The 25995-nt window shown below is 46.3% G+C and overlaps 1 protein-coding gene across 2 annotated transcripts in view; it reads left to right on the forward strand.

The window, feature by feature from the left end:
* BLK (BLK proto-oncogene, Src family tyrosine kinase) overlaps positions 1–25995 on the forward strand; it is an 819573-nt gene that overhangs the window by 24286 nt on the left and 769292 nt on the right. Inside the window, exons 9-13 of one of the 2 annotated variants that reach the window (XM_083432681.1) lie at positions 1094–1273; positions 3202–3278; positions 8685–8835; positions 9606–9737; positions 10746–11813. In XM_083432681.1, the coding sequence (XP_083288807.1) occupies positions 1094–1273; positions 3202–3278; positions 8685–8835; positions 9606–9737; positions 10746–10957 (752 nt within the window). In that variant the 3' untranslated portion in view covers positions 10958–11813. Of the gene's footprint in view, positions 1–1093; positions 1274–3201; positions 3279–8684; positions 8836–9605; positions 9738–10745; positions 11932–25995 lie in introns of both variants that reach the window. The other variant, XM_083432680.1, reaches the window with a different exon arrangement.

Raw genomic sequence — 25995 nt, forward strand, 5'->3', positions numbered from 1 at the left:
TAAACGGCCTCAGTCCAGTATACCTAAAGGAGCATCTCCACCCCCATCGTTCTGCCTGGACACTGAGGTCCAGCTTTGAGGGCCTTCTGGCGGTTCCCTCATTGCGAGAAGTGAGGTTACAGGGAACCAGGCAGAGGGCCAGTGTGGTGTAGTGGTTAAGAGCGGTAGTCACGTAATCTGGGTAACCGGGTTCGCGTCTCCGCTCCTCCACATGCAGCTGCTGGGTGACCTTGGGCCAGTCACAGTCTCTCAGCCCCACTCACCTCACAGAGTGTTTGTTGTGGGGGAGGAAGGGAAAGGAGAATGTTAGCCGCTTTGAGACTCCTGAAAGGGAGTGAAAGGCGGGATATCAAATCCAAACTCTTCTTCTTCTTCATCGGTGGTGGCGCCCACCCTGTGGAACGCCCTCCCAGCAGATGCCAAGGAGATAAAGAACTACACAACTTTTAGAAGACATCAAAAGGCAGCCCTGTTTAGGGAAGTTTTTAATATTTGATGTTTTATCACTATTTTATTCTGTTGGGAGCTGCCCAGCCAGATGGGTGAGGTATTAATAATAATAATAATAATAATAATAATAATAATAATAAGGGTTGCCTGGCATTGTCGTATCTGGGAAAGGTGTAAAAACGGATATGGGTTTTGGAGTTCAGCTGGAAGTATCTGAGCTTCCAAAAGGTGGCAGGGCCTTCTGTCCTTCATTCACCCCATCTTTTCCTTCTATAGGTTATTACAGAAGGGACGCAGGTGGCGCTGTGGGTTAAACCACAGAGCCTAGGACTTGCCGATCAGAAGGTCGGTGGTTCGAATCTCCACGACGGGGTGAGCTCCCGTTGCTCGGTCCCTCCTCCTACCCACCTAGCAGTTCAAAAGCACACCAAAGTGCAAGTAGATAAATAGGTACCACTCCAGCGGGAAGGTAAACGGCATTTCCATGTGCTGCTCTGGTTAGCCAGAAGCGGCTTTGTCATGCTGGCCATATGACCCAGAAGCTGTACGCCGGCTCCCTCAGGCAATAAAGTGAGAAGAGCGCTGCAACCCCAGAGTCGGTCACGACTGGACCTAATGGTCAGGGGTCCCTTTACCTTTACAGGTTATTACAAGAATAATGTGAAGGTGGCAGTGAAGACCCTGAAAGAAGGCAGCATGGCTCCAGATGCCTTCTTGGCTGAAGCCAACTTGATGAAGAGGCTTCAGCATAGCAAGCTGGTCCGTCTGCACGCCGTGGTCACCCAGCAGCCGATATACATCGTAACAGAATACATGGCCAACGGTAACCGACTCCCTTGGGATCTCAGCCAGTTGTTTTGATCCACACTGGAATGCAGAATCTGGGTCTCCTTGATTTCAGTCAATACCTTCTTGCCAATATAGGAAAATTAAAGCACCCAAATCATAGCATTTCGAACATATAGTGGTGCCCCGCAAGACGAATGCCTCGCAAGACGGAAAACCCGCTAGACGAAAGGGTTTTCCGTTTTGGAGGTGCTTCGCAAAACGAATTTGCTATGGGCTTGCTTCGCAAGACGAAAATGCCTTGCGATTCCTGGGGTTTTTTTCCCCCTCCCAGCCTTTTTCCCAAGCCCCTAAGCCGCTTAACAGCTGTTCGCTAAGTCGCTTAACAGCTGATCTAAGCCGCTAATAGCCTTTTAGCAGCTAATCCGCTAATCCCTTAAACCTTTAATAGCCGCTAATAGCCTTTTAGCAGCTAATCCGCTAATCCCTTAAGCCTTTAATAGCCGCTAAACCGCTAATAGCGCAAATCCGCTAATGGGCTTGCTTCGCAAGACGAAAAAACCGCAAGACGAAGAGACTCGCAGAACGGATTATTTTCGTCTTGCGAGGCACCACTGTAATGCCAAGTTAAAAATGCATTGTACTTATATACAATCTAAGGCAGAGCTTTCCAAACTTTTCATGTTGGTCACACACTTTTTAGACACACATCATTTTGTGACACAGTAATTCAGTTGCACAGTCATATCTTGGTTGGCAAACGCCTTGGTACTCAGACGTTTTAACTCCCGAAAGCCATAAACCCGGAAGTGAGTGTTCCGGTTTGCAAACGTTTTTTGGAACCCGAACATCCAACGGGGCTTACGGGGCTTCTGATTGGCAGCAGGAGCTTCCTGCAGCCAATCGGAAGCCGTGCTTTGGTTTCCAAACATTTACATGATGGAGCATTTACATGACACACCTACACATTGCAGCCAACAAACTAACATGTTGAGACATACAGTTTAAAAAGCTCTGATCTAAGGATAGGGACAAACCAAGATGCAATTAATTTAAAGGTCTTTGCAGCAGAACAGGGAAGATTTTGTTCGGGTTAGCCAATAAGTAGACCAAATATCTTTCAGATGTCCTTTGTGGGTATTTCAGTAGGATAAATAATCTATTTCATTCATCTCTATTTTATATTTTGTGTTTTTTATATTGTAATTTTATGTTGTAAACCTCCCTGAGATCTACAGGCATAGGACTGTATACTAGAATCATAGAGTTGGAAGAGACCACAAGGGCCATCGAGTCCAACCCCCTGCCAAGCAGGAAACACCATCAGACCACTCCTGACATATGGTTGTCAAGCCTCTGCTTAAAGACCTCCAAAGAAGGAGACTCCACCACACTCCTTGGCAGCAAATTCCACTGTCGAACAGCTCTTACTGTCAGGAAGTTCTTCCTAATGTTTAGGTGGAATCTTCTTTCTTGTAGTTTGGATCCATTGCTCCGTGTCCGCTTCTCTGGAGCAGCAGAAAACAACCTTTCTCCCTCCTCCATGTGACCTCCTTTATATATTTGAACATGGCTATCATATCACCCCTTAACCTCCTCTTCTGCAGGCTAAACATGCCCAGCTTCCTTAGCCGTTCCTCATAAGGCATCGTTTCCAGGCCTTTGATCATTTTGGTTGCCCTCCTCTGGACACGTTCCAGTTTGTCAGTGTCCTTCTTGAACTGTGGTGCCCAGTACTAACTAACTAACTAACAACAACAACAACCCATAGAAGAAAATATGTTAAGGTCCTCAAACTAGAATTTGTTGCTTGCTTTATTACCCTAACGTACATTAGGAATATTCTCCTCTATTACTTTCTTAGAAAAGGATTTGGCATTAAAAACATGGGAGACTTTATCAAATACCATTGCACATTGAAAGGTCTTTGGGAAGTGAACAATCTTGATTTCTCCTCCTTTTCAGGCTGCTTGCTGGATTTCTTGAAATCAGAGGAAGGAAGGAAGTTGACTCTCCCCAAACTTATAGACTCCTCAGCCCAGGTGAGTGGATTGATTCGCCTTAAACCTTATAATTGAAAAAGGTCTTGATACTTCCCCAAACTTGAGAGCTACGCATTCAGGCCATCCTGAATGTTGCTTTCTTTGAAGCCTGCACTTCTGAGATGAGAATGTGTTGAGCAAAGTATATAGCAAGGGATCTTCTGGAGTTTAGGAGAAGCAAATTTAGAAATTGTTACGGAAAAATCTAGGTGTGAGGCTGCTCAGTCACCCAGCTGGTCGGTCAGAGCCTGCGGATCCCTGCGGAATAAAGGAAGGATTCTAGCCACCAACCGGAGCAAATTGCTGTAGACCAAGGCGCTGTGGGTTAAACCACTGAGCCTAGGGCTTGCCGATCAGAAGGTCGGCGGTTCAAATCCCTGCGACGGGGTGGGCTCCCATTGCTCGGTCCCTGCTCCTGCCAACCTAGCAGTTCGAAAGCACGTCAAAGTGCAAGTAGGTAAATAGGTACGGCTCCAGCGGGAAGGTAAACAGTGTTTCCATGCGCTGCTCTGGTTTGCCAGAAGCGGCTTAGTCATGCTGGCCACATGACCCGGAAGCTGGACGCCGGCTCCCTCGGCCAATAAAGCGAGATGAGCACCGCAACCCCAAAGTCGTCCGCGACTGGACCTAATGGTCAGGGGTCCCCTTTAGGTTCAAAGAGGAAATTTGAACCCCAAGGATGGGGTGACAAAGACTCTTAAAACTTTCTCACCATATCCCAGAATACAGTTCGTACAGCATCATTGCTACATCACTGACATGTCACAAAAGGGGAGGGGTAGACAGGGGTTACGCTAGTTTAACCTTGGCAAACATGTCCAGACAAGTCCTTGGTACAAGATTAGCATAAGCAGACATGGCAGGGCAAGACTCAGGTATAGGATTAGCATAGGCAAACACCTCTGAAGTCCCACCACCCAAAGTACAATAGAACTTCCTTTGCATGTCTGGACCCCTTGGCAAGTTTGGTGATGGGATTAAGCTTTCCTTGGCCAACAATCAGCTCAGCAATTGTCACCTCTGGCAACTTCCAGGAGTCCCTTTCAAGGGGAAAATAGCATTGGAATGGAGGAAACTGGCAAAGGGGTTGATTTTATATTATTTTTAAAGCTAGGTAACTTCCCTGAGCTGTCAAGTTGAAAGGATACATTCAGGCTTAATATTTGTAACATTTAACTTTAAAGATGTGCCCCCCCCCCATAATTTCCATAACAGAAATGCAAACTCAGAGGTCAGAACTGCATATAAATTTAATGCCGTCATTTGGATTTCATTGGGTGGGAGGAGTTTGGAAGTATGCCCTGCAATTTTGGTGGATGGCAAGGTTTGGAGTGAGTCCTTCAGTCCTTGAATAGACAGTAAGGTGCAATGCAGTGTATCTGGCAACAGCGTCCGGTGGCAAGTATTGTCAGAACGGTGTTGTTTGCATGAGCTGACCGCTCGGGTGCAGAACGCGTAGGCGGAATCTGCAAATAGAAAGTTATCGGTGTATACGTCGTCCTGTGGTCAGTCCCTCTCTCCCTCCCTCCCTCCCCTCTGCTTGTGTGAGCTGAGAGGAAACAAGCCATCTATCTCATTAACATCAGGACAGGAAGCGACACCCATTTTCCACTGAGGCGAGCGGCATTTGAGCTGAAAGCTTGAGCATGTCGAATATTTGTGGAAAATGTATCTTCACATCCTGTTCAAAACCACAAGAAAGATGCAAGGTGGCACATAAAAAACAACAAACAAAAACCTACCACAAAATCTCTGCGGTCTGGGAAATTGTTAGGCCCCTTGAGGCAGAACTGAACAAGAGAGGGTCTCTCCGTCTTTTGACAACCCTCTTTATATACAATTTGTTCTGCGCCGGTTAAAGGCTGGGACTGGAGGGATTTCTCTCTTATGTGTTGCTCTGTTGAAGGCAGCCCTGTTTAGGGAAGTTTTTAATGTTTAATGCTGTATCATGTTTTTAATATTCAGTTGGGAGCCACCCAGATGGGCGGGGTATAAGTTATTATGATGGTGATTATTAAATATATGCATTTCTTGCATTAAGGATGTAAGAGGAACCAAACTGAATCAGACCAAAGGTCTGGGGGGAACAAATTATCATCAACAACAGAATCATAACCCAGCTTGGGATTTTGGAGAAATGGGAGCAAAATTTGCCAGTGTTCACGTAATCATCCCATGTCTGAAATGGAAATAAGTCTGAGAGTCCCTGGTCCATATTGGTGGGGATGAAACCCTTGATATTTCCAGATAAGGTTGTGGTAGAAATATGATTCAGTTTAAGGATGCATTTACCTCATTCGCACTTTTCAAAACATTGTGCGAACCAAAACACAAGCGTCCTTTAAATTCACACTTCTATGAATTTTTCAGTGCAGCTCTCCAGCCAAATAATGTGCACCAAAATCCATATATTAGGGTAAAGTGTGACCACGTTAGTGGAAATAACGTCAAAAATGGGTTTTTTAAAAAGAAAAAAATGCTTGCAAAAAATATACAAGTCGTTGTTTTTTAAAAAAGTTATTATTACCACTGCTATTATGAATTGTTTCCTATGAAGCATCTCAAAGCAATTTCACAATGCACTGCTAATAAATTTTCGCGAGGGCTTTTAAAAGAATAAATAAATAAATGGCACATCGATGTGGAAATCTGAAACAATGAACTTATGATTGGAAAAGTGAGAAACTAAGAGAAACCAGAATAGCCAGATTCACTCATCCCTATCAGCCACAGAGGCATCCTTCTCTGTGATTTCCATGCAGTTCATAGAATCATAGAGTTGGAAGAGACCACAAGGGCCATCGAGTCCAACCCCCTGCCAAGCAGGAAACACCATCAGAGCACTCCTGACATATGGTTGTCAAGCCTCTGCTTAAAGACCTCCAAAGAAGGAGACTCCACCACACTCCTTGGCAGCAAATTCCACTGTCAAACAGCTCTTACTGTCAGGAAGTTCTTCCTAATGTTTAGGTGGAATCTTCTTTCTTGTAGTTTGGATCCATTGCTCTGTGTCCGCTTCTCTGGAGCAGCAGAAAACAACCTTTCTCCCTCCTCTATGTGACATCCTTTGATATATTTGTGTGGTTTTTTTTAAATAATATTTATTGAGATTTTCCAATAGCATAACACCAAAACAAAACATATCCACAAAAAACAAAAATGAAAAGGAAAGGACATTAAGTATCAAAAAGAAATAGAATTAAAAAAGTAAAAAAAGAAAAAGAAAGAAAAAGATACCCCACAGAAAAAAGAAGACCCTCTTCCCCATCCCCCAACACCAAAAACCCAAAAAAACCAAAACACAAAAATACCCCATACAACACAGAGTCTCACATTCCCTTTTTTTCCTTAACTTGTTTCCATGACTTCCCCCCACCTCCCTCTTTGTATGCCAAATTTTTAATCTGATCGGCAAATTCCATCCCACTTTTAATGCTTTTTCATTCATTCAGCTTTACCCTTTTTAAAGAACACAATAATAATGAAAAAAAAGAGAGAATTTACCTTAAAACTTCTAAACTTAAACCTTGTGATTATATACCCTTATATCCTAATTTTCATCTTCCTTAGTTTGCTCCCTGGAACCAATTAAATTCCTTCCGTCATCCCCTCAAAGTGCTTATTAGAACCATATTTTGCCTAATTTTATTTAAAAATCTTATTTAAAAATCTCCAATTTTCCCCCCCCCATCTCTTCCCCCCGGTTTCGGGTACTGCCAGTCCTTTTTACAAATTTTTAGAGTCTTTCCAGTCCCTGAATTCAGTCCATCAGCCAGGTTGTCTTATGTCCGAGGCCTTCAAATCATCTTTCTGACCTGTTTGCAAATTCTTTTTCGAATCTAAAATTATGTCCCAGATCACATTCCCCTCAGCATCTCCTTTAACCTTTTTGAACAAGCTTGCCCAAACTCTGTAATTCCTCTTGTAGGTCAAAAAATTGTCCAAAGCTTGCTCCACACTTTCTTTAGAGTTGCTAGATTTCACTTCTTCCAACTTTCTCAGAGCGCAAATTTCCAAAGTATATCTTGTCAAATCTGTATCTTTTCGTCCATCCATGGCACTCCTTTTCCAAATCTGTCCTTTGGACTCTTTACTCTCATAGTCCACTTTTTGTCCATCGACTTGAGACTCTATTTCTGTATTTTCCACCAGAGATTCCTCTTGCAAAGACAAATCCTGTTCTATTTGGTCCATATTCTTCTCATTTATCCTTCCTTGTTGGTTTAATTCCATTCCTTGAGCCGAGTTTACTAATTTTTTTCCTTCTTGTGCCAGGCTGTGTAAATTTTCCTTCAGATCAGAGATGCCAAATTCCAGAATAGACAGTTTTTTTTTAAATTGTTCAAACAGAGCTGTTATTTTTTCCTCCATGTTCCCAAGTCTGTTCTTTCAGTATTATCTTACTGTCAAGGTCAGATGCTTATATTTAGTCTGTAAAGTTGCAGCCTGTGTGAAAGTTTCTATCCAAAAGTGTAACAAATATAACAATCCAAATATGTTTCTGTAACTTTCCACAGCCGACTGGTTACAGTTTCCTCTGGTTATTTTTCATCCACCTTTCAAAGACAGTTATCAATTAACTCCTTTTTTCCTTTCCACCCAGCAGTAGGCAAAAGATTCAGTTCTCTCTTAATCCATTTCTTCTTATTGATTATTTCTTATTATAAAGATTCTTTTTCTCGTTTTGGCAACCCGGTCCCGGGCTCGAGATGAAGGAAGATAAGATCAAAGTATACTGCTTTGCAGGGCTATAAACTGTTGAGACAATCTCCCCCTCTTCCCTGCTTCCGAGGGGGGTTTAAAGAGCTTAGGTGACAGATTTGTATTCCTTAGAAAATACCTTTTAGAGGCTCCAGTTCTCACACTTTTGCCTTGGTCTTTCTACAAAGTGGAAGGTGGGCTTCCTGTTTTAGCCTTCCACCTGGTGCCAAATTTCAATGATTTGTAATCCAATTTCCATTTACTTACAAGAAGTTCTTTTAGTCCAAATGTCAACAGGAAAGGTTAGCGCTTCCCGACAGCAGCTGTGCGGCTTCACTCCCCGAAAACAGCGGTCGATCCAAAGTGCCGCGCCACTCACCCCACTTTGCTCCGGAGCCCGCGAGTAAGGGAGGCGCTACTGGCACGAGCCAGATCCCATGCCCACGGTCTTCCTCCGACCGTGGTTTTTTGCGGGTCTCCGCCTCGCCGAAGGCGGTCAGACCCTTCTTTTCAGAGAGCAGTCTCCTCCGAGACGGAGGAAATCCGCCATTGCCGGGCGCGCCAACCCGGAAGCCTTCCTTTGATATATTTGAACATGGCTATCATATCACCCCTTAACCTCCTCTTCTCCAGGCTAAACATGCCCAGCTCCCTTAGCCGTTCAACTTAGCAGTTGTATTCCATTATTTTCCTTCTTCCTTACAGGTCGCTGAAGGGATGGCGTACATTGAGAGAATGAACTCCATCCACAGGGACCTCAGGGCAGCCAACATCCTCGTCTCGGAGACCCTCTGCTGCAAAGTTGCAGACTTTGGCCTGGCTAGGATCATAGAGAATGAGTACCTCGCGAAAGAAGGTTGGTGTGACGCTTAGGGCTTTGTGGTTTAGTCATTTAGTCGTGTCCAACTCTTCATGACCCCGTGGACCAGAGCACGCCAGGCACTCCTGTCTTCATGGATCACTGCCTTTACAGTATATTGTGGCGATCACACAGGGTCCCCGGACGTTTCACCGTCTATTGATCCCTGTGCCACCACTTGATTTCTCGCTGCCACCACCCAGGCCCTACCTGGTAAAATACTGAGTTCAGTCAGGGTTAAGTTGGAACATCAACTTCTGTTTATTTATTGCAGTTTAACGCACGTGTGCTTTCATAAACAGCATTGGTCAACTACAATCATGGGGTGCCTACCCAGACCTATACCTTCCGCTACCTGCTCTCACTCACTAAACCACCTCTCAGATATTTACATGTCTTCCTAGCTCCTAACTGTTCCTGACTCAGCTTATTTCTCTACACTAACTCAACCTGCCCACAGACTCTATCCCAATTCACTCCCACTCCAACCAACCACCCAACTCCCAACAAACTTGTCCCTTCGCCCCTCCCAGAGCTGGTTTTATAGTCCCCCTGACTCCACCCCCCTGGGTTCTGATTGGGTAACCTGTTTAACTATTTCACCTCCAGCACTCTCATACGTTAACGTCACATATATGTTCAAACTAAGATGGTGGATTTCCCCCCTCCCTTTCCATCTCATCTTTTCTCTTTCTTTTCTTTGTCATATTTATAATTTAAAATCAATAAGAACAACGAAAACACATGAATTTACCCTTTCTCGACAGGTGCCAAATTTCCTATCAAATGGACAGCACCAGAAGCAATTAACTATGGAGTTTTCACGATCAAATCCGACGTCTGGTCTTTTGGAGTTCTCCTAACTGAAATCATCACCTATGGAAGGTGCCCCTACCCTGGTATGGTAGTTTGCATTAGAGCATCATTTGTTACTCCGAGCCAAGGATCATTTATTGATTATTGATTATTGATTATTGATTATCCATTGTCCATTATCCATTATCCATTATGGATTCGCTCCGCTGATGTTTTAGCAAGCCTTCATTCTATTTTCTTTATTAACAATTTTTATTAAATTTTCAAATTTTACATTTCAAATTAAACATCTTTTATTATACCACACATTCATTGACTTCCCTCCCTCCCCTTCCAAGGTTCATTTAACTTATCCGCCATTCCTGCATGTTTTAATATATCCATCTAATTTAATTTTCCTATCTTACACCAGTTCAAAATACGTGAGTGAGTAGGTGCCATCACGAGTAAGGCCCTGCTCCTATACCATACAGTATGGACCTCGTGCTAAGATGGAAGGTCCTCTCCCACCGAACACAGTGATTGGTTATGGGGCAAGTAAGGGATGAGACAATGGGACATGGGTGGCGCTGTGGGTTAAACCACAGAGCCTAGAGCTTGCTGATCAGAAGGTTGGCGGTTCAAATCCCCACAACGGGGTGAGCTCCCGTTGCACGGTCCCTGTTCCTGCCAACCTAGCAGTTTGAAAGCACGTCAAAGTGCAAGTAGATAAATAGGTACTGCTCCGGCGGGAAGGTAAACGGTGTTTCCTTGTGCTGCTCTGGTTCGCCAGAAGTGGCATATTAATAATAATAATAATAATAATAATAATTAATAATAATAATACTCCCCCCATCTGGCTGGGTTTCCCCAGCCACTCTGGGCGGCTTCCAACAGAACACTAAAATACAATAACCTATTAAACATTAAAAGCTTCCATAGTCATGCTGGCCACATGACCCGGAAGCTGTACGCTGGCTCCCTCAGCCAATAAAGCGAGATGAGCACCACAACCCCAGAGTCGTCCGCAACTGGACCTAATGGTCAGGGGTCCCTTTACCTTTAAGGGATGAGACATTTTTCAGTATCAATTCTTTCTCTCCTTTCCACAGCTATGACCAATCCCGAAGTCATCCAACATCTACAGAAAGGTTACCGGATGCCCTGTCCGGAAAACTGTCCGGCTGATCTCTATGCAGTCATGTTGAAATGCTGGAAGAACAATCCCGAAGAGAGACCCACGTTCGAATACCTCCAGTCCACCCTTGAGGACTTTTACACGGCCACGGAAGCGCAGTACGAAGCTCAGCCCACTTCTTCCTGAGCAGCGACGAAGTTGCTGGAGACTTCTGTAAAAAAACAAAACCCTTGTGGGATGCTGGCAAGAGGGGTGTGTGGACTCACTTCCGAAGCAGACTTTGCTGGACCATTGGGCATTTCTGTTCCTCCACGGCCGCCTGTGGTCCTCACCCCGTTCTCGAGGTCCCCTGCGAGACCAGGAGTTGAAAAGGATTTTATTCCGGGCCAATCCTAAAGGAGAGGATTTGAGAAGAGGAGACTCAACCGCCCCTTAGACCGGACTCCATTGCCTGTCCCAAAACCGTCCTTACCGATTAAACAATAACTTAAACTAGGGTTACCGGACGTTCCTGGGGACAGTCCCCGGATTTGCAAATCTGTCCCCGGACAAATTCCGTCCCCGGAATGTCCCCAGATTTGCAAATCTGCCCCCGGGAAACGTGGCAGTGGCAGCCTCAGCAGCCCAGAGCCAGCCTGGTAGCACAGTTGGCTCTGGCTGGCTTCAGGAGCTGCTCGCGGCCGTGGCGCCCACCATTTTTCCTCTCCAGAAGTCCCCATATTATGTGTCTTGTGTGCTGTACTGGGGACTTCCGGCAGTACAGATCTCCTGCCCCCTTTCCCGTTTGTTTTGACTGATCGGGAGAGGCTCAGGGCTTGCAGGCGGGTGGCTGTTGCCCAGTTTTTTAAAAACTCAGCACATTTATGTTTCACAGGGTGCGAAAGAAGGGCCTTGCACCTTTAGTGTGGTGTAGTGGTTAAGAGCAGTGAACTCGTAATCTGGTGAACTGGGTTCGCATCTCCGCTGCTCCACATGCAGCTGCTGGGTGACCTTGGGCCAGTCACACTTCTTTGAGGTCTCTCAGCCCCACTCACCTCACAGAGTGTTTGTTGTCGGGGAGGAAGGGAAAGGAGAATGTTAGCCGCTTTGAGACTCCTTCGGGTAGTTATAAAGCGGGATATCAAATCCAAAGTCGTCGTCTTCTTCTATATGATATGCATGTGTGCTTGGGCCCAGGGTCTTTTGCCTCACCATCCCCACTACTGACTCCCTGTTGCTATTCAGCTTCAAAAAAAGAAAAGAAAAGAAAGTGTCCCCAGATTCATTGAAAGAAATCTGGTAACCATAACTTAAACTGCCAAGGCTGGATCTATAATCAGGCATAAGGAAAGGGCACATGAGGGCAAAGCAGGATCTCACCTCCGCTGGTCAAATCCTTGATTCCATGTGCCTGCAGGCTCCTCCTTCCTAATTGTTGTTATTGTTGTTTAGTCGTTTAGTCATGTCCGACTCTTCGTGACCCCATGGACCAGAGCACGCCAGGCACTCCTGTCTTCCACTGCCTCCCGCAGTTGGGTCAAACTCAGAGAAGGCTGTTACTCCCGGGCATTGGCTGTGGACTTCCCATAGCCATCTAGTTGGCAACTGTGGGCTGCAGAATCCTGGATCAATTGGGGATTTGGGACGCCTCTCCTCATGTTTTTTAGAAGCACTCTGTCCTTGGGTGGATTTCAAAGGAACAGCTGCATCCACAACATACATTTTGTTGTTGTTTAGTTGTTCAGTTGTGTCTGACTCTTCCTGGCCCCATGGGCCAGAGCATGCCAGGCACTCCTGTCTTCCACTGCCTCCCGCAGTTTGGTCAAACTCATGCTGGTAGCTTCGAGAACACTGTCCCACCATCTCGTCCTCTGTCATCCCCTTCTCCTTGTGCCCTCCATCTTTCCCAACATCAGGATGTTTTCCAGGGAGTCTTCTCTTCTCATGAGGTGGCCAAAGTATTGGAGCCTCAGCTTCAGGATCTGTCCTTCCAGTGAGCACTCAGGGCTGATTTCTTTCAGAATGGATAGGTTTGATCTTCTTGCAGTCCATTGGACTCTCCAGAGTCTCCTCCAGCACCATAATTCAAAAGCATCAATTCTTCGGCGATCAGCTCACGCTTCCATACATCTGTCCACAAGGAAAGGCATTCTAAGGTGCTAATCTTGCAGGTGCCCACTAGATGTCTCTCTCACCTCACATACCTTAGACAGGACTCTTGGGGGGACGCTTTACAAATGAGGGCTTTTAAGGAAGTATTCAGATATTCCTTTTCTGCAGCAGTGAGAGCAATAGCAGCTCCTTCTCCCAAAGGTTATATACAAATTCCCCTGCCCCCGAAAGGTCTGTTAACATCCTTTATAATCCCATATTTCCAGTTAACAACCTAGAAGAGGAACTGTGCCTCTGGCAGAAATGGTGGTTTGGTGGGCACAGTAAAGAATTGTGCTGGGTTCTGAAAATGGCCCACTGGCCGCTTCTTATGTTGTGGTGTGGTGTTCCTATTGAGAAGGATTAAGGTTGAATCCCGACAAGACAGAAGTACTATTTTGGGGGGACAGGGGGCGGGCAGGTGTGGAGGACTCCCTGGTCCTGAATGGGGTAACTGTGCCCCTGAAGGACCAGGTGCGCAGCCTGGGAGTCATTTTGGACTCGCAGCTGTCCATGGAGGCGCAGGTCAATTCTGTGTCCAGGGCAGCTGTCTACCAGCTCCATCTGGTACGCAGGCAGAGACCCTACCTGCCCATGGACTGTCTCGCCAGAGTGGTACATGCCATGGGCATAGCCAAGGGAAGCCAGGGAGGGGCAGCTGCTCCCCAGCCCCAGATCAAGTGAAACAATAGAAATACTCAGTGCTTTTTTTCTTTTAAAAAATGTTTAGGTGTACTCTCATTTTGACTCAAAAAACCCCCACCGTTTTATAGTTCAAAACAGGGGAAATAAAAACAGCGAATGGACAAAAGAACAAAGATTCACAAAATGTTTAGGGGTATGCATACCCCCAGAAAAAAGCACTGGGAATACTTAATTAAGTGACCAACCATATCGGTTCTGCCCCCCCAATTCTCCCCCCCCCCGGCCAAGAAATCCTGGCTACGCCCATGCTACATGACCTGGCTATCTCCCGCTTGGACTACTGCTACATAGGGCTACCTTGGAAGGTGACCTGGAAATTACAACTAATCCAGAATGCGGCAGCTAGGCTGGTGACTGGGAGCAGCCATCAAGACCGTATAGCACTGGTCCAAAAGGATCTTGATTGGCACTCAGTATGTTTCCGAGCACAATCAAAAGTGTTGGTTGTTGTTGTTGTTGTTGTTTAGTCGTTTAGTCATGTCTGACTCTTCGTGACCCCCTGGACCAGATCACACCAGGCACTCCTGTCTTCCACTGCCTCCCGCAGTTTGGTCAAACCCATGCTGGTTAGCTGGTAGCTAACAGTGTCCCACCATCTCGTCCTCTGTCGTCCCCTTCTCCTTGTGCCCTCCATCGTTCCCAACATCAGGGTCTTTTCCAGCGAGTCTTCTCTTCTCATGAGGTGGCCAAAGTCTTGGAGCCTCAGCTTCAGGATCTGTCCTTCCAGTGAGCACTCAGGGCTGATTTCCTTCAGAATGGAGAGGTTTGATCTTCTTGCACTGACCTTTAAAGCCCTCAACAGCCTCGGCCCTACATACCTGAAGAAATGTCTCCACCCCCATTGTCCAGCTCAGACACTGAGGTCCAGCTCCGAGGGGCTTCTGGCAGATCCCTTACTGTGAGGTTACAGGGAATCAAGCAGAGGGCCTTGTTGGTAGTGGCACCTGCCCTGTGGAACGCCTTCCCATCAGATGTGAAGGAGATAAGTAACTATACAACCTTTAGAAGACATTGGAAGGCAGCCCTGTACAGGGAAGTGTTTGATGTTTGGTGTTTTATTATGTTTCTGTATACGCTGGAAGCTGCTCAAAGTGGCTGGGGCAACCCAGTCAGATGTGTGGGGTGCTATCATCATCATCATCATCATCATCATCATCATCATCGCCATGCTATTTTTTTATACCTTCCATGAGCGAGCAAGCGGGCGAGTGAGCAGCTCAAGGTACTATCCAGACCACAGACTTCCCAGCTCAGAGTGTACCACCTCGCTTTCTCCTCCGTCAGTCCCAACACTGCCTGATCCTTTGCTATCGCTTCTCCTCGTGCCCTTCAGGTTACACGCTAGGTGGTCCTCAGGCCCACCCCAGGGCTTGCTCTCCTTCTGATAAAGCAGGGGTCAGAGGGGGTTGCCTCCAGGTCAAAGCCCAAGCATGTATCAAGCGCCCTCAGACATGACACACTTCAGGGGTAGCTGTGTCCGAGGTTAGTTACCCTCTGATCTTTAATAACCTTGCGGCAGCTTGTATAAACTGCCCTTGCCTTGATGTGACAGTGGCTTTAGCCAGTAATTGATGAGCCCTTTCTCCCTCCCTCTCGTCTCCTCTCCCTGGCATTCCAGCGGAGACTTCTAAGAGGAAATCTGAATGGCCGAATGCGATGGGGCGTAAGAGCATGAGAAGACCCCTCTGGATCGAGTCAATGGTCCAGCATCCTGTTCTCGCAGCAGCTAGCCAGATGTCTGTGCGAAACCCGCAAGTAGAAACCAGGAACAAAAACACTCGCTCCTGGTTGCCAGGTAGAATCATAGAATCATAGAATCATAGAGTTGGAAGAGACCACAAGGGCCATCGAGTCCAACCCCCTGCCAAGCAGGAAACACCATCAGAGCACTCCTGACATATGGTTGTCAAGCCTCTGCTTAAAGACCTCCAAAGAAGGAGACTCCACCACACTCCTTGGCAGCAAATTGGTGTTTTATTATGTTTCTGTATACACTGGAAGCTGCTCAAAGGTAGTTACTGGGTGTGTGGTGATAGGAAGAGTCCTGAGCAAGGGTTGCAGGGAAGAAGAAAGATTGGCATCCGTCTGGGCAGACTGGCTGCAGGCCTGCTGGGAGAGATGCCTTGGCTGCACTGCTGTGGGGGACAAGCCCCTCTTGAAATGACCGTGCTGCAAGATCTGGACTCCCTCTGTGCAGACTGAAGGTGTAAATAGGTGAATAAACCCTATTTCTTAAAGGTACAATGGCCTCCGCCACGTCCCAATTCTCCAAAGGACCACAGCAGAGAGAGCGGGATGCACCCAACTTTTGCGGTACCATCTATGTTCTTATAGGGAACTCCCTGCCACAGGAAACAGGGATGGCCACTGAAATATACTCGGAGTCGAGTGTGGATTTCATGCTCTTCATTCAGCTCATAGTAGTGAGGAGGAATGGAAGTTCCCCCAGAATGTCTGCTTTATATACATTATTTACACAATGGGCCCCACGTGATTGGCTAATTCCGGGATTCTCCCGTAGGCCAATCAGGTTGCGGATTCACTTCCACCTGGAGCTGGATTGGGTGGCTCCTGCGGACCAATCAGACTGCTGCATTCTGGATCCTATTGTTCTAGGACCAATCAGACTGCTGCATTCTGGATCCTATTCAACTCAGTACAGAACAGCCACCAACTTGGATGAAAGCAGAATGGGCGAATTCATGGAGGACAAGGCTAGCCATAATGGAGGCTCTGCTGTTCCTCCACAGTTGAAGGCAACAATGCTTCTGGAGACCAGTTGCACAGGAAAGCTCAGGAAGGGAGAGGGCTCCATGTTCGAATCCTGCTTGCTGGTCTCACACAGCCATCTGCTTGGCCACCGTGAGAACAGGATGATGGGCTAGATGCTTGGCCTGAGCCATCAGACTCTTCTGAGTCTGCCATGAGCTTGATGAACCATCAGCATAAGGCAGCTTTCTTGTGTTTCTGATGAATTTGTTTCTCAAGCAGCAATGCTACTTGAAGTCAATAGGTGAGCAGATCCACTTTGCCCACGCCTGGCTGCCAGGCTCTTCCTGTGGAGTTTGGGGGGAGGGAGACGTTATTTACAACCTGGCCAAATCCCAAAGGCTGTTCTGCCTGCCTCTCCCTTGCAGCAGGAAGGTGAAGGCCATGGGACCCGGCCATCTGCAGGCAGCTCCCGCCCTCCCCTCCGGCTCTCGGACGACTCCTGCGCATCTCTGAGAAGCAAACAAGCTGACCGCATCCAAATCATGAAAGAGAGGGAGGGAGGTTCTCTGGAGCTCAAGGTAACGGCTGAGGAACAGCTGCGCTCCGTTCCCATGTTGGCTCTCCTCTCCTGGAGGGAATGTCCTGTACCCGGGAGGACAGGAACGTGGAGGCAGGGAGGGATCTGGCCTGCGTCAGTCAGCGCCAATCCTTGACAACCCTTCCTGCCCGTGCCCAAGGAGCGAGGAGGGCCTGGCGGCGCATGCGATGAAATGTGCACGACTGCTCTGAACAGCTGGACTAAAGCTCTTTTGCAGAGTTATGTCATGCCAGGACGCAGGTGGTGCTGTGGGTTAAACCACAGAGCCTAGGACTTGCCGATCCGAAGGTCGGCGGTTCAAATCCCCGCCACGGGGTGAGCTCCCGTTGCTCGGTCTCTGCTCCTGCCAACCTAGCAGTTAGAAAGCACATAAAAGTGCAAGTAGATAAATAGGTACCGCTCCAGCGGGAAGGTAAACAGCGTTTCTGTGCGCTGCTCTGGTTCACCAGAAGCAGCTTAGTCATGCTGGCCACATGACCTGGAAGCTGTACGCCGGCTCCCTCAGCCAATAAAGCGAGATGAGTGCCACAACCCCAGTCGGCCACGACTGGACCTAATGGTCAGGAGTCCCTTTACCTTTACCTAAAGGTAGCTTACAATGTCAGTTGTATTGGACAAACCCATTGCCTGAAACTGTCCATAAAAGCACATTCTGAAATGGTGGGATTTAAAAGAGCCGATCAGCATTTGCTAAAATTCCAGGGCGTATAAAAACAATCGGTTTAAAAATAAAAAAATGAGGGCAAACGTGCAAAACCGCAGGAGGGGGTGAATAGGAAGGGGAATTACGGAAGAGTATCAAAGCAGTTTTATATTGCAAACATTTTAAAAAGTTGGGGGGGAGGGGGGGTCATGGAGCCAGGATGGAGAAATATGGCAGTGACCCTCTTCATAGATTAGCTTCTAATTTTAATTCAGGAAACAGCAACAGCAATGACTCTGTGCTTTGGTATCAGAAGTTTGGGAAATGCTGAGAGAGAGAGAAATGCAGACTCCCCGGCCGGACGAAAACAAAAGTTTCGTTGGAAGCGGGAGACAGCTCAGTACAAGTTTGCCGGCCCTGAGCTTCCTCCGATTGAGTTAAGTTCTTAAGGATTTCCCCTCAGAAGCCACTCCTGTGGCAAATTAATCTCCTTATTACCACATCCTGTCAAGTGGGCAGCCATTTGTCTCTGGCGGGGGTGACAGAGGCGGGTTCCGATTTGTCTCGCTCGGTGGCAGGCGCAACACTTCGCAGGGAGGAGTGAAACCCGAATCAAAACCAGCCGTCTGTGGTCCTCCTGCGCGATGGGGCCTGTCAACAGGGGTGACGGATTTGCCGTAAATCCCAAATCTTCAAGTGCCGTGGGCCACCGTTGTGGTTGAGGCTGGCCTACATCCCAATTTGCATGCTTCGAAACCTGCATTGCACCTGTATTCATGTGCACACAAACAAGGAAACATAGCTGACCAGGCAAAGGGCTTTGCCTATACGTTTCGCAATAGGAAATACGTTGGCGTTCTTTCCCCCACATGGAAACTGAGGGGCAGATTAATGGCCTGGCTAAGGACATATTCTGAGGTGGGTCTGTGGCGAGAATCAAACTACAGTGGTACCTCGGGTTACAGACGCTTCAGGTTACAGACGCTTCAGGTTACAGACTCCGCTAACCCAGAAATAGTACCTCAGGTTAATAATAATTATTATTATAATAATTTATTATTTATACGGCACCCATCTGGCTGGGTTTCCCCAGCCACTCTGGGTGGCTTCCAACAAAACACTAAAATACAATAACCTATTAAACATTAAAAGCTTCCCTAAACAAGGCTGCCTTCAGAACTTAAGAACTTTGCTTCAGGATGAGAACAGAAATCGCGCAGCGGCGGTGCAGAGGGAGCAGGAGGCCCCATTAGCTAAAGTGGTGCTTCAGGTTAAGAACAGTTTCAAGTTAAGAACGGACCTCCAGAACGAATTAAGTTCTTAACCTGAGGTACCACTGTACAAACTTCCCAGTGCACAATCATGGTGACGACACCGACTCTGAAATAATATTGTATGAGAATGAAAATGTGTGGCTAGACAGATAGAGACCTAAGACATATCCATTTCCAACTCATCGAACTCCCTTACCTCTCAGCCATCTCAAAACAGAGTTTGAATCATGTACCCATGATTCAAACTCAATTTTGAGACTGCTGAGAGGTTAAGAGGTTCAAAATGTTCCTTAGTCTGGCAACTTTCTATATCTGCATGGATGCCACACTTTCTGAGTGCTCAAATCATTTCATGTTTATTATCTGACCCATCAGCCCTGCAAACTAGGCCGGTGGGGCATTGGTTATGACATAATCATAGCATCGTAGAATTGTAGAAGGGACCCTGAGGATCATCTAGTCCAACCCCCTGCCATGCAGAAATATGCAGCTGCCCCAGGTGAGGTTCGAACCTGTGGCCTTGGCATGATCAGCACCATGCTCTAACCGACTGAGCTATCAAATAATGCCATGATTGACAGGTGGGTTGTCCTGGCCCACAGGGGTGAAGACAGATAAGGACCTGGCCCATTGGACCTAAAAGGTCCCCCACTCATCTCAGCTAACTATACTTTATTTTTATTCTTGTATTTAATATTGTTTTCCTAAATGGCTGTGGACGTGTGCATGTGTTTGTGAACACCATTTGACGTCTTTATGATTTAGCAAAGTTTGAGATGTGTTTGCCTATAGAAAGACATGCTTATTGTGGTTCAGAAGCTGGTCCGTGGAAGGGTAGAGAGCTCCCGGAATAAACAAGTTGAGAAATACGACGTCAAAAAATGCAGAAGAGGTGCCAAAAGAAAGATGAAGAGCATTGCGGCGATTTTCACAAAACAAACCGACAGTGTTTGGTTTGGGTTGTTCTAAGAAGATTGAAGACATCACCACCCCTTGTGCGCACTCAGAACCTCTCTGGCTGCGCATCATTCCTCAACAGCTTCTCCTTTTTTTATTTTTAGCTCAAACATCAAGAACTAAACGCTGCAGCCCATGACCCTGTGGAACGCAAGGCTCAGCAAACCAAGAATGCAAAGTTGGATCTATGCAATGTGGACTCAGAGCTGGGACACATGACCGAAAGAACGGAGCTGAAACATATGATCGGAGGAATCGCATGGTGTTGCTTGCGCAGGGTCGCACCACTTCAGAGCAGGGGTTGTGGGGGGCGGGGCGTGTCTCACATTTGAATGCTCCCTCGTATTCAAACAACAATGGAAAAGTAAAAACACCCCTGCTTGTACAAATCTATAATTTTGAGAGAGAAAGGCAGGCTTAAACATATCTCTGGTGGGGAATGGGGAGGGGACTGCATGGGTCTCGCAATCCATGATGTCACCGACATTGTCCAATTCATTCCCGTGGCATTATTTGTGACTACAATTGACACATCGCCATGGACTGCAATCAAATTGCAACACCTTGACCTCAAAGAGCTACCACTTTACTGAAGCTAAGCAGGTCTCCTCAGATGTTGAATGGAAGGTCATCTGGAAACACCAGCTGCCAGCAAGTCTCCAGGGTTTCAGGCAGTGGGTAGGGACATTCCCAGCTCCCCCCTCCCCCCTGCACACATTGGGGGGTGAACCCTTCTGCAAGCAAGGCAGATGATCTACCAATGAACTAAGGTGCTGGTTTTGACCTTTAAAGCCCTATGCGGCCTAGGACCCAGGTACCTCCTGGACCGCCTCTCCTGGTATGCTCCGCGGAGGACCTTAAGGTCCACAAATGACAACACTTCGGAGGTCCCAGGTCGCAAGGTGGTTAGGTTGGTCTCAACTAGGGCCAGGGCCTTTTCAGTACTGGCCCCGACTTGGTGGAACTCTCTGTTACAAGAGACTAGGGCCCTGCAGGACTTGACATCTTTCTGCAGGGCCTGCAAGACAGAGCTGTTCCACCTGGCCTTTGGTTTGGACTCAGTCTGACCCTTCTGTTTCCCTCCCCTTATGGTTTTGATCTATGGGCTACTATTAAAAAGAGGCTGCATTTTAAATTGTATTTTAACCTGTATTTTAAATTGGTTTCCCTCTTATATTTTTATTGTAATTTTACTGGTGTTAGTCACCCTGAGCCCAGCTCTGGCTGGGGAGGGCAGGGTATAAATAAAATTTATTATTATTATTATTATGGCCCATCAAAACCATTTCCCCCTTTTTTAATCTGTCCTGAAAGCACCACCAATCATAAAAAAACAGGGTCTAGCTGCATCAGACCAAAGGCTCGAGTCTAGCATCCAACGTGGAAGAGGGAGCAAGCTTGTTTTCTGATGCCCCAAAGGGTAGGATCTGGCCTGATGGATTCAAATTACAAGAAAGGAAAGTCCAACTAACAATTGGGAAGAACTTTCCAATTGTCAGAGCTGTTTGACAGTGGAACCGATTCGCTCGGAAGGTGGCAGACTCTCCTTCCTCAGGAGATAGTTTTTAGCAGAGTTGGGTGTCCATCTGTCAGGGATTCTTTATTTGTGATTCCTGCATTTCAGGTGGTTGGACTAGATGACCCTGAAGGTTCCTTCCAACTCAACAGTTATGTGATTATATGATCCTGTTTCCCAGGGACCGGTCAGCTGCCTGTAGGACACTTCCAGTTAGTGCAATTGCTTATGAAATTCCCAGCAACCTAAGAGAGAGGGGGAAGGGCAGAGACTTATCTGATCCCTACATACAATTGGCCATTGTTCCGAACCAACAAGATGGTGCTTTTGTTTTCAGGATTAAGGTACTTCTAAAGGTAAAGGTAAAGGGACCCCTGACCATTAGGTCCAGTCATGGCTGACTCTGGGGTTGTGGCGGCGCTCATCTCGCTTTATTGGCTGAGGGAGCCGGCATACAGCTTCCGGGTCATGTGGCCAGCATGACTAAGCCGCTTCTGGCAAACCAGAGCAGCGCATGGAAATGCCATTTACCTTCCCACCGGAGCGGTACCTATTTATCTACTTGCACTTTTACGTGCTTTCAAACTGCTAGGTGGGCAGGAGCAGGGACCGAGCAACGGGAGCTCACCCCATCACAGGGATTTGAACCACCGACCTTCTGATCGGCAAGTCCTAGGCTCTGTGGTTTAACCCACAGCGCCACCCGAGTCCCAAGGTACTTCTACACTATCCTTATTTTGAGGTGGGATTGAAACACATACCAAGAAATTCAGGTTGTGCAATTATAGCTAGTTTGGAAAACTCACACACCAATCCCTCTTCCCCCAAAATCGGACCTCTCTCTCTTTTTTTGCAATAAGGAATGTGATCAGCCAATGTGCTGGAATGAGATGGGATCGTCCAACCTCCCCCAAAACAAATGGGAAGGAATGTTCCATAAATAGCCAACATCGTTTAAACTCCTTGCAGCAAATCGGGATGAGTGCTCAATAAACAGGTCTTCTGGGAGAGCCCAGAATCTTGAGAAGAAGGAACATCAGAAGGCCAAAGATGTTTTCCTTTTTAAAACATCAGAAGGCCAAAGAAGTTTTCCTTCTTAAAAATATATATATACCATAATCTTTATTGTCATTGTCCCATACAGAACCTTAAGGTCCACAATTGAATATCTACATAAGACATTCAAAACCCAACAAGCCTGCTATCTGAGCTATCCCAGCCTGGTTAGCCCCCTAAAAACACTCATACCCCATTTTTAAATACAATATACTCCCACAGAGACTCCTTACACTGCGTTTAAAACCAAAATCGCATTTGGGTAGAAACTGTTTCTCAGGCAGCTAGTCCTAGTCTTTATAACTCTGTACCTTCTTCCAGAAGGCAGAAGCTGAAAGAGATCATTTCCGGGGTGCGCACTATCCTGCGCTATCTCTGCAGCTTTCTTATGGCACCTGGAAGCATAGATTTGATCCAAGGTGGGAAGAGTGCACCCAGTTATTCTCTCCGCAGTCTTTACAACCCTGGACAGCATTGTTTTTTTCCAGGCTTCTCTGTGCAAATCTCCCTTCTCCCCTCTCCCTACTGCCACCTCCCCTCACCCACCCACCCACCCAATCCTTCCTTGACAATAACCATGCCTTCCCGCGGTGTCAATCAAAGCAGACTTGGGCTGTGTCAGCCACAGTTCTCTGTAATCTCTCGGGAGCTACAGTGGTGCCAGAAGTGACAGAACTCCTTATCCACATCTCTGGGATATAAACAATATTGCAGCATAATGACAGGAGCCGCATTAGTGAGCAATACCCTTTAACCACTTTGGCTGGGACAAAGCAAAGGGGAAACCTCCTTTATTAATACCTGAGGGGTGGCAGGCCCTGATTATCTGCTGTAAGTAAGAGAGAAGACTTCTCAGCAAGAGAGAAGTCTTGCCAGGCTGGGCTGGTTTCTTGGGGTGGTTAGCTGGGAAATGATTTCCATAAGCAGTGCTTTTTTTCTGGGTGGAGACACAGGGGTATGCAAACCCCAAAACGTTGTGTGAATCTTTTTACTTTTGTCTATTTGCTGTATTTTTATTTTTCCCAATTTGAACTATGAAATGGTGATTTTATTGAGTCAAAAGGAGAGTACCCATAAACAATTTTTTTAGGAAAAGAGAGCACTGTCCATAAGTTTCACATTTCTAAGGCAAGACGGGATCAAAGCTTCCTCAGGGTTTAGGGTGGAAAGTCTGGAGGTTGCATCAGGTGGCTCAAAAACATCAGTTCTTAGCAGAAAGTGACAACGGCTGTCAATAGATGATAGATAGATATATAGATATAGATAGATATAGATAGATAGATAGATGATAGATAGATAGATAGATAGATAGATATAGATGATAGATAGATAGATAGATTAGATAGATAGATGATAGATAGATAGATAGATAGATGATAGATAGATAGATAGATAGATGATAGATAGATAGATAGATAGATGATAGATAGATAGATAGATAGATAGATAGATAGATAGATAGATGATAGATGATAGATAGATGATAGATATAGATATAGAGATAGAGATAGAGATAGATAGAGAGATAGATAGAGAGATAGAGAGATGATAGATAGATAGATAGATAGATAGATGATAGATAGATAGATAGATAGATGATAGATTAGATAGATAGATAGATAGATAGATAGATAGAGATGATAGATAGATAGATAGATAGATAGATAGATAGATAGATAGATAGATAGATATAGATAGATAGATAGATATAGATGATAGATAGATGATAGAGAGATAGATGATAGATAGATAGATGATAGATAGATAGATAGATAGATAGATAGATAGATAGATGATAGATAGATAGATAGATAGATGATAGATAGATAGATGATAGATATAGATAGATTAGATAGATAGATAGATAGATAGATAGATAGATAGATAGATGATAGATAAATAGATGATAGATGATAGATAAATAGATGATAGATGATAGATGATAGATAGATAGATAGATGATAGATAGATGATAGATATAGATAGATAGATGATAGATAGATATAGATTTTGTTGTTGTTGTTGTTTAGTCGTTTAGTCGTGTCCAACTCTTCGTGACCCCCTGGACCAGAGCACGCCAGGAACTCCTGTCTTCCACTGCCTCCCACAGTTGAGTCAAACACATGTTTGTAGCTTCAAGAACACTGTCCCACCATCTCGTCCTTTGTCGTCCCCTTCTCCTTGTGCCCTCCATCTTTCCCAGCATCAGGGTCTTTTCCAGGGAGTCTTCTCTTCTCATGAGGTGGCCAAAGTATTGGAGCCTCAGCTTCAGGATCTGTCCTTCCAGTGAGCACTCAGGGCTGATTTCCTTCAGAATGGAGAGCTTTGATCTTCTTGCAGTCCATGGGACTCTCAAGGGTCTCCTCCAGCACCATAATTCAAAAGCATCAATTCTTCAGCGATCAGCCTTCTTTATGGTCCAGCTCTCACTTCCATACATCACTACTAGGAAAACCATAACTTTGACTATACGGGCCTTTGTTGGCAAGGTGATGTCTCTGCTTTTTAAGATGCTGTCTAGGTTTGTCATTGCCAAGAGGATAAGCCAAATTCATGGAGGAGGAGGAGGGCTGTCAAGGGCTACTAGCCAAGTTGGCTACATTCTGCCTCCACAACTGGAAGCAGCCATGTTTCTGAATTCCAGCTGCTGGAAACCGCAGGAGGGGAGAGGGCGATTCTGCTCAACTCCTGCTTGCAGGTTTCCCACGGACAACTGGTGAGAAAGGGATGTTGGACTAGATGGGCTATTGCCATACCCTCCCAACATTTTTCCGATGAAAATAGGAACGTCCTAAGAAGAAGCAGGACATTCTGAGATGAAATCAGAAACTGGGACAACTTCTGTAAATCTGGGGCTGTCCCTGAAAAATGGGAAACCGTGGAAGGTCTGCAATGGCTTGATGAAGCAGGTTCTTCTTAAGTTCTCACCTGCATTGAAACCAGCATCCGAAGCAGAGGCTTTAACACTATGGGTTAAACCACAGAGCCTAGGGCTTGCCGATCAGAAGGTTGGCGGTTTGAATCCCCGCGACGGGGTGAGCTCCTGTTGCTCTGTCCCTGCTCCTGCCAAGCTAGCAGTTCAAAAGCACGTCAAAGTGCAAGTAGATAAATAGGTACCGCTCCGGCAGGAAGGTAAGCGGCATTTCCGTGTGCTGCTCTGGTTTGCCAGAAGCGGCTTAGTCATGCTGGCCACATGACCCAGAAGCTGTACGCCGGCTCCCTCGGCTAATAAAGCGAGATGAGCGCCGCAACCCCAGAGTCGGCCACGACTGGACCTAATGGTCAGGGGTCCCTTTACCTTTACAGCCCTTTAAATGTATGGTGTGCATTGCAACTAACATCTGAATTTTTTTCTGTTTCATGGAGGGGCAGTGCTGTGATGCCGGAATTTCTTTAAAAATTAAAACTTGACATCTTTACCAGCACAGTGGTACCTCGGGTTACATATGCTTCAGGTTACAGACGCTTCAGGTTATAGAGTCCGCTAACCCAGAACTAGTACCTTGGGTTAAGAACTTTGCTTCAGGATGAGAACAGAAAACGTGAGGCAGCAGTGGGAGGCCCCATTAGCTAAAGTGGTACTTCAGGTTAAGAAAAGTTTCAGGTTAAGAACGGACCTCCAGAACGAATTAA

The sequence above is a fragment of the Podarcis tiliguerta genome, assembly GCF_965153285.1.
Source record: "Podarcis tiliguerta genome assembly, chromosome: 3".
NCBI lineage: Eukaryota > Metazoa > Chordata > Lepidosauria > Squamata > Lacertidae > Podarcis > Podarcis tiliguerta.